The sequence below is a fragment of the Octopus bimaculoides genome, chromosome 18 (assembly GCF_001194135.2).
Source record: "Octopus bimaculoides isolate UCB-OBI-ISO-001 chromosome 18, ASM119413v2, whole genome shotgun sequence".
NCBI classification, from domain to species: domain Eukaryota; kingdom Metazoa; phylum Mollusca; class Cephalopoda; order Octopoda; family Octopodidae; genus Octopus; species Octopus bimaculoides.
Genome location: NC_068998.1, coordinates 54,846,208 through 54,855,445, shown reverse-complemented (window position 1 = coordinate 54,855,445; position 9,238 = coordinate 54,846,208). Strand labels below are relative to the sequence as shown.

The 9,238-nt window shown below is 32.2% G+C and overlaps 1 protein-coding gene across 1 annotated transcript in view; it reads left to right on the top strand.

Moving 5' to 3' along the window:
- LOC106875914 (cilia- and flagella-associated protein 58) overlaps positions 1-9,238 on the top strand; it is a 25,534-nt gene that overhangs the window by 12,339 nt on the left and 3,957 nt on the right. The window contains exons 9-14 of the mRNA XM_052974273.1: positions 649-695; positions 1,630-1,821; positions 4,235-4,396; positions 5,720-6,007; positions 6,458-6,681; positions 8,580-8,691. Coding sequence (XP_052830233.1) covers positions 649-695; positions 1,630-1,821; positions 4,235-4,396; positions 5,720-6,007; positions 6,458-6,681; positions 8,580-8,691 — 1,025 coding nt within the window. The remainder of the gene's footprint in view (positions 1-648; positions 696-1,629; positions 1,822-4,234; positions 4,397-5,719; positions 6,008-6,457; positions 6,682-8,579; positions 8,692-9,238) is intronic.

The following is a 9,238-nucleotide window of genomic DNA, read 5'->3' as shown; positions in this document are numbered from 1 at the left end:
ATAATTTTAATAAACAAGGTAAAAGAAATCATAATTTTAATAATTATAATTTTAATAAACAAGGTAAAAGAAATCATAATTTTAATAATTGTAATTTTAATAAACACGGTAAAAGAAATTATAATTTTAATAATTATAATTTTAATAAACAAGGTAAAAGAAATCATAATTTTAATAATTATAATTTTAATAAACAGGTAAAAGAAATCATAATTTTAATAATTGTAATTTTAATAAACAAGGTAAAAGAAATTATAATTTTGATTCTAGAAAATATTTAAACAATGTGTAAACAATAGGTTGCCGCCTTTTAGAAAGGTTACCAAAATTTTCTGCAATTAACAACACATTGTTTGAGATATTTTCTAAGTGAATGAAGAATATAATTTCATTGTCGTGAAAGTTGACAGGCATTTGTCCCACTCGTTACCTTAGGTGTAGTAATTAGACTTCACAAATACCATAGAATATATTCCTATTATTTAATAAATGGTTTTCTCTTTCTCAATATTTCTCATTCAAATTTGATTCTTGTCGATTGATGCAGTTTTCCTAATTTACATTTATATTTTCTATGGCACAACATTGATGCAATGATTTTTTACAAATTCAAATATTTGCATTTTGTAAGAACATTTTTATTTTTAGCTCAATGTCCTTCAACCAATATGGTTCATGATACAGTGGTTACAATAGTAAGGTTTCAACTTCATGATCATTCTAGTTACTAACCCTGAGTCTTAACATTAAACCTCACAGCCTGGTAACCATTGTACCTCATATTGTCATTGCATTTATGTTAATTTATGAAATTGATTTCTAGAATTTGTTGATATCATACATTTGTCTAAACTCAAATATGATATAAAATTATTCAACATTAAATTCATTAGAGTAAAAACAAAATAAGACTACATCAAATCTGTAGAAACCATCAGATATCTACAAACATTTCATTATGTAAAAAGATATTCCCTCTCGTTGTAACAATGAATGTGTAGAATGGAAACCTATTTTCATGTTTGATGGATTTGTAGCAGGCTTATACTGTAAATTGAACCCAGGGTTTGTTGTTTCCAATTAGAAAACTCTATCAAAACAACTGACTTTCATGTGATGATATCACTACAAGTTTGTCCAAACAGATATGTTGTGGTCTTACAAAAAAGAAGTTTCTGTCGTCATTCTGTTGTGCTTCTTTGAATGGTCATGTCCAATATAATCTTTTTACCATAAACATATCATGAATCAAAAACTATTTCTCTCCTGGTCATCTAACTTTCTATTCATTTCAGTGATGGATGTTAAAGAATAAAGGAAGTTAATCTGATGTCTTTTAGTAATATTTAAGTCCAAATAAGGCAGTTGAATGTCTGAACTTGTAGACCATCTGACTAAATGATTTAGTGCATTTAATTTTGTTTTTATTTATTTTTTGCTTCCACTCCTCAAGATGTCAGTCAGACAGGACCCAGTAAAATATTTCAACTTGCATAGGTAACAGGTCAAATATCTTAGGAGATTTAGTTAATGTATAAAAAAAAAAAGCTGGTTTCAAAAATGTGTTTCTAAATGGTTCCCCCAATAAAATATTTCTCTGTGAAACAACATATTTACTTTGTTATTTAGGATCTACGGAAAGCAATCAATTTGAAAGAAGAACACGTCAATCAGGTGAAAGCCTTGGAACAAAACAAGAAGAACCTTGAGCAAGAGATAAGCAACCATAAAGATGAGGCTCAGAAACAAAGGAAGTTGATTTATCAGTTGGAGAAAGAAAGAGACAGATATATCAATGAAGCTAGTGACCTCACGCATAAGGTAAATTAATGTATTGATCAGTTCGTTACAAGTTGAGTGTTGTCTGACATAATGGTCTGTAAAACATTTTTTTTTTGTTTCCTAAAACCCTATAATTGATCCAATATTGTTTCCCTAGCAGAAGTCTGCAATGCATCCCAGTCACTACACAAAAATCAAAATAATATTTCTTCACTTAAAAGATGATAGTCAAGAATATGATGTTTCATGGTGGAGAGATTTGAGTTTTGGAAGATTGTTAAATCCTCATTCTATAATTCTACAATACTGTTCTTTTTTAAATTAAAAGCCAAAAGAAAAATTACAAAAAAAATGGAAAAAAGAAAGAAATATAATTAAATAAAACAAACTGTTTTATTTAATTACTTTTGTTATTTGTTGATGTGTTAGAATTTGTTCCAAACATAAATTGAAAAGAAGCAAAAATACCTGTAAAACTTGTTGCTCTTCTTCTTGTTTCTCTTTTAACAATCAGTTCTGTTTACTCTACATTTGCCTCAGACAACAAACTCCTTGTGACCCTAATATCCTAACGCCTAACCCTGAGCCTTTGTTTTCCACTTCGATTCTAAGCTAGCAAACTTTCCATCCGTTCTCTCTTGTTTTTATCTTCCTTAATATTCATTTCATTACTTCCTTCTCCCAATCCACCCCTGACCATCCATCCTTTCACTTTCTTTGCTTCCTTTCTCTACCACCCCCCCTGCTCCACACAGTTCGTTTGTTAGGTCTGTGATGAGTCTTATGACTCATAAAGCTGGAATGTAGTCTGTTTTCCTTGGCAACACTTGCCCACCGAATGGAACATCTGCCCTTTTCAGGGTTAACCTCCCAGTTACTGGTGGAACTTATTTACAGCTGAAGTGATTGAGACAAAGGCAAATGAAGAGTTTTACTCAAGAACTTAATACACGACTCGGTCTGGGAATTGAAACCACAATCTTATGATTGTGAGAGCAAAACCTTAACCACTAGGCCACGGGGGCTTTCTACTTGACCCAATTCTGACTTGGCTTCATTTACAGTTGTCTTTTCTAGGATCAACAGTTAAGCATTTTATCTTTCTAACACACACACCTCTGATATGTATGTATGTATGTATGTATGTATGTATGTATGTATACACATATAAATACATGTGTGTGTGTGTGTGTGTGTGTGCACGTACACACATAGTTCTTGCTTGTTATGAGGTATGTAAACTCCATGAAAACACACCTGCTGTATCTTTTTGTCAAGAAGTGTGTAGAATATAATATCTGTTCCATAAATGCGAAAAGCAAATATAATTATGTGTCAGGCCCTAAGTATTTCATGTAATCTAGTTTATGGGTAAATGTCTTCCCCAAGGGGGGGTTGATAGGAATCATGGAAAATATATGAATGATTTACACAACATTTCAGAAAGATATCTGCTTTCTTTGCCAACGCTAAAGCAAAATACAAGAATTGCATGCTTTAGCTTATGCATTCATTGATTCAGATGAAATTTCAATCTGTAATAATCAGTTTGATTTTCTGTACCCTCTCATCTTTTACATTGAAGTTGATAAGCCTTTTTCCTTTCACAATCCACTGATAGGGACAATCAACCATTTGCTTAATAAGGGGAACCCTGGAGTCAGGATAATGTTTACTGCACACACACACATATTTATGAGTATATATATATATATATCACCATCTCTTTCTTTTTATTAAATAAACTTATTCTTTCATCATGCAAAACCCTTTTTATTGTACAAACTCCAAACACACTAAATAATTACTGACTCTAACGCATGGGATTTTAAATCTTTATGTTTCTTAAGGAGCCTCTATATTGTGTTGTGGTTGAAGTAATATATTGTCTATATACATGTTATACAAACAGTTGGTGTTGTCGACTGATTGTGAAACTGAGAACATATTAACAGAGAAATCCATGACCTAAATTTACTGATACAGAATGGAGATGTGACATTTAGAAGTTTAAATAAACACCAGTTTGAGGAAATCCATTAGAGAATATGAGAGAATTGAAATATTAAATATATCAATGGTGGATATGGTCATCTATTAAATGTAACACACACACACTCTTACATGCATTCACAAACACACACATATGTGCATATATATGTGTATATATCATCATCATCATCATCATCATATGTGTGTGTGTGTATGTATGTATGTATGTGTGTATATGTATGTATGTATGTATGTGACATATTCAAAGCTATTTCTGCAGGTAACAAACAATTATTCTTCCCAACACAAAGCCATCCCCTGTATAGCACACGTTTAAGGAGTGTGTGGTGGTGGTGGTGGTGGTGGTGGTGGTGGTGGTGGTGATGTCAGCAGTGGCAAAGGTGGTGGCGTTGGTATTAACTTTGGTGTGTATAATTCTTACCAAATACTTTCGCTTCAGGTTCTTCAATTGATGGAAGAAGTGAAAATGAGGGAAATGCAAATATTCGATTTCAAGAAGAAAATTGCCGAAGCCGAAACGAAACTGAAACAACAACAAAACCTTTACGAAGCTGTGAGAAGTGACCGGAATCTTTATAGCAAACATTTGATTGAATGTCAGGTGAGTTGGTGATATTTGGTCCATTGGTGCCTCTTGAAGTGTTGAGGAATGGCCATTAGGAAATAACGTGTTTTAGTTGTTAGTATTTTCTGATTCAGAATCTTTTGTTTGATAATTCCTTAATGACTTTAGCCTTTCTTTTAATCAAATTCTTTAAAATACCTAAAAAATATGAAATTGTTTTTGCTTGATAGTTTTTATTTTGTGTGTATAAGAGAGAGAGAGAGGGAGGGAGAGGGAGAGAAAGAGAGAGAGAGAGAAAGAGAGAGAGGGAGAAAGAGAGAGAGAGAGAGAGAGAGAGAGAGAGAGAGAGAGAGAGAGAGAGAGAGAGAGAGAGAAAGAGAAAGAGAGAGAGAGAGGGAGAGAAAGAGAGAGAGAGAACTGTTCAGTAAAGACAAGGCAGTAATTTGATGCTTGAGTATTGAAACTACTCAGCATAATTGGCAGGTTTTCGGTCGATTCCATATCTCGATGCCAGTCTGTGATGACTATTCATTTCTCTTGAGCTGGTAATTGCTGTATTTCTGTGATATCATCATGATAATGTAGAATGAAAGTACTTACATTAATATGAGAGCAAGAGTCAGGAATTCTGGTAATTTTCCTGTAAATTGAGTTAGTGAGTTACGTCAAACCACAACTCTGCTGACAAGCTGACCTGTAATTATTAATTATTAATTATTAATTATACATTTGGTCCCAGTTGACAAAGTATATGCAGAAGATTATTTGAAAGTGTGAATGTGAAGATGGTTTAAATTACAGAATGTAAGATTAAGAATTAGTTTATGGTGCTTCCTTCTTGTATAACATACACTTCTGGTCAATAGCATCTTTGTTAATCATGGAATCAATGTCTTCCAACTGAGATCTAATGAGTTTTTTAATGCTTACAGCTTTGAATAATCACAAGGATCTATTTCTAAATTCATTAACTTTGATTTCTATATTGTTAAGCAGATGAGAAATAAAATTTCTTCTGCATAAAACACCGGGCTATCACCTACAGCTTTTAGAAGAATCCTGGTATATATCATTCCACTCCCAAAACTGCATCAACTGGCTGTCCAACAGTATGTTGCTAGACTCCATTAGTGACATAATCTCTTCTTGTAGCAAATATAATGTTTCTGCATGGCACTAGTTAATGGTCACAAAATAAAAGAACAGTTTTTGCATAAATATTTAAAGTTTTGTTCATTTTTTGATGTAATTTTAAATTCTTAGCAAAATTCCAATCAGAAATAATTTTAGACAAGAAAGAAATAAAAATGAAAAACAAAAACAAAACAGTTTCCATTTTTTTTTCTTTTTTTCTTTTAGGATGAAATTACAGAAAAGAAACGCAAACTGAAGATTATGAATCATCAAATTGATCAACTTAAAGAGGAAATTCAATCAAAGGAAACAGCACTTGTTCAAGAGCAGACAGCTCGAGCCAGAGTGGAGAAAGAAAAAAGTGCTTTGAAAATTGAGCTCCAAAATATGAAAATCAAAGCAAACGAAACTGAGGCATACATCAACACTCAGGAGTCTGAAAAAATAAAATTAAAGAAGATTATCAGAGATGCAGATGTTGAACGTTGCCGTCAGAAGAAGGAGTTAGATCAGGTAATATGAAATAGATTTTTGATGTTGTTTTTTGAGAGGAAAAAGTTGTGTTATTGGTTGCAGAATTCTTTTTGACAAAATTTTGTGAAATCAAAGGAATTTGGTATTGCAGACATTTTCAGTTTCATTATTTGGTTTTTATTTTAAAAACCAAAAATGAAATATGTTAAATTAAAGTTATATGGAAGGTAACAATACAGGACTGTTAGAAAATAATGATAACTTAAAGCAGTGATTTTGTAAAGTTATGATCTTCTGCTCCTCAAGGGACAATGATGAGGAGGTAAAAACTGGAGTCACATCATTGTCTTGTTGTATATGTTTTGGAATTCCTTAAAAAACGAAGGCTTGGTTGAGTTGTTAATTGTATTAAGGGAATCTGGCTGTAAAAATAACACCAATTTTACTTTGGAAGACACTAAAATATCAGGTATGTTATTCTTTATTCAGGTGATAAGCGAACGAGATATTCTTGGAACTCAGCTGGTTCGGCGAAATGACGAATTGGCATTGTTGTTTGAGAAAATTAAAATCCAGCAGTCAACGCTAAGCAAAGGTGAGGTTCAGTACGATCAACGTCTCGAAGATATACGGGTTTTGAAACTGGAAATAAAGAAACTGAGAAGAGAGAAAATCATTCTTGAAAAATCTGTGGCCAATGTCAATGATCTCAGGTGTGTAATTAAAGTATATCTTATGAAAATCGTTTTATTATTATCATTATCATTGTCATTCACTGCTTTTGATTTTATATTTCTCATATTTTAACAACTCCTCTTTGAATGAGGATAGAATTACTCAGGCTTTTGTTTGATTGAAATCTAGAATGGAACTTAGTAACTGGAGCTTAGTAGCAGCGTCAGTGGTAAACTCACTCAATAACTAGACTGAGAGTTATAGTAAAAACTTCTTAAATCTTATTTGGACTGAAGAAGACTCCTAACAAAATTTACAAGACATTTGTAAGAATTGATCTGAAAATGCTCATCTTCTGAAGTTTCGCTTTTCACAGTGCCACCTTTTTGGCATGAGAAAGGTTACCATTATCATTAGATTCATGTTTTCGCTTCAAACCTTTTGAGATAATAGCCTCAAAGACAACATCTGCTATTGCAAACCATTCTTTAGGAATTTCATTATTAGCAATTCCAGAGGTAAAAGAATCATTTTACAGACTCTAACAGCTTTACATTGACAACCTTTAACTTGATGTTTTCGCTTCTCCACTCAATGTTTTAATGTGTCTCCACCAATTTAGCATCTTGTCAGAATAACCAACTACAAATATATTATAAAGTTGTCTAAAGGTATCGACTAAGATGTCAAAAGCTTGTTGACAAGCTTGATATCTTTGAATGCAGCAGAAAATATCATCAGACATAATTTACTAGTATACCAGTGTTGTCAAAAATGATGGCATTTTAAAAGAAATATGCTGAAAATGGTATTTCTTAAATTCATCAACACAGCAAGATTTCCAAGTATTTGATAAAGACTCATATAGTAAGATTATGTAAACTTTTTAATCGAAAATCGTGAATTGCTACGAATTTGCATTTTATTTTCTGTTTGTTCTCGATCAGCAGATTAGGATGTTTTGGGAAATTGCTGTGGAAAGACTTTGAGAAGCAAAATAAATCTGACTTTTATTATGGAACAATTGCCTACTAAACTTTATTCATAAGATGGCAATTGTTTGAAAACAGAGCAGAATAACAACAACGACGACCACCACCACAACAACAACAAGAGCAACAATAATAATAAAGAAAATGTTTAAATATCAGTGTAATAATAACATATTCCATGATTAACTTGGATTATAATGTATTGTTGTTTTTGATGCCTTATTTTCATGAATGATCCAAACCCCATAGTTTCGTAATGTCCCCTTGTCTTCCTTGAGAAAACGATAAAGAAAAGATTAAAGTCAGTAAGGCATCAGACAAAATGCTTTTTGACATATTTGCCTGTTATGAGTTCAAATTCATTCAAGGTCAGTTTTGTCTTTCATCTTTCAGGGTCAATAAAAGTTAAGTATCAAGTTTGACCTGGGTCAGTATAATAAGCAACCGGACTTTTTTTGTTGACACAAATTTAGAAATTGTTACTAATTTGGAAGAATTGTTACAGTGTCTTATAAATATCTTGTACTACATGACATAGTTCTGGTGCCGCATATAAAGCACCCAGTACACTCTGTAAAGTGGTTGGCATAAAGGAAGGGCATCTAGCTGTAGAAACCATGCTAAAGCAGACAACTGGAGCCTGGTGCAGCTCTCTGGCTTGCCAGCTCCTCTCAATCTGTCCAACCCATGCCAGCATACAAAATGAATGTTAAATGATGATGATGGCAATGATGATGATGATCATCATAGTATATCTATAGGCAGCGTGGCTTTGTTCTAGTTCTTACATAGCATTTCATCTGACGTTTTCCTGATTCTGCATAACTAAGTCATAACCAAATAGTTGTCTTAAAATATTTCTGACATGTTTTAAATCATTTGATATCATGTTTATCATGTAATATCTACATATCACAATGTTTATTATATCTTTGATGTATCAGACAAGAAGTATATGACACGCAGAAGGAACTGCTACGGGAACGAACTCGCTGTAAAGCTCTCGAAGAAGAACTTGAGAATCCTCTCAATATCCATCGATGGCGGAAACTTGAGGTAAAGAAGTTTAATGCGTTTTATACACGTTTTCCTTATATTTTTGTTATGTTGGCATTGTATCCTGCACTCGTCCTCAGTCTAGGACACAATACATTCACAGGAACAATATTTGCTGACAAGTAAGGCTTTGCTGATTTGTCAGATATTTTATTTTGGCAAGATATTCTAAAATGTGTCTCTGGATGCAATATGTTCATCAACCATTTTTTCATCATTGAACTTTGACCTCCTATTTTTTTTTTATTATTATTATAACACTCTTTATTATAAATCGTTTTTATAAGTTGTTCATCAGAGTCGTTAGAGTGTTCAGAAAAATGTCTTGCTACTTTTAGTTCCAACAACACTTTATGTTCTGAGTTCAAATCTTGTTGATTTCCATAATATATAAATATATATAATTCTATATTTTAATAGAATTGAACATGTGTGTGTGTGTATACACACACACATATATATATATATATATGTATGTATGTTATGTATGTATGTGTATATATATATATATATATGTGTATATATATATATATATATATATATATAT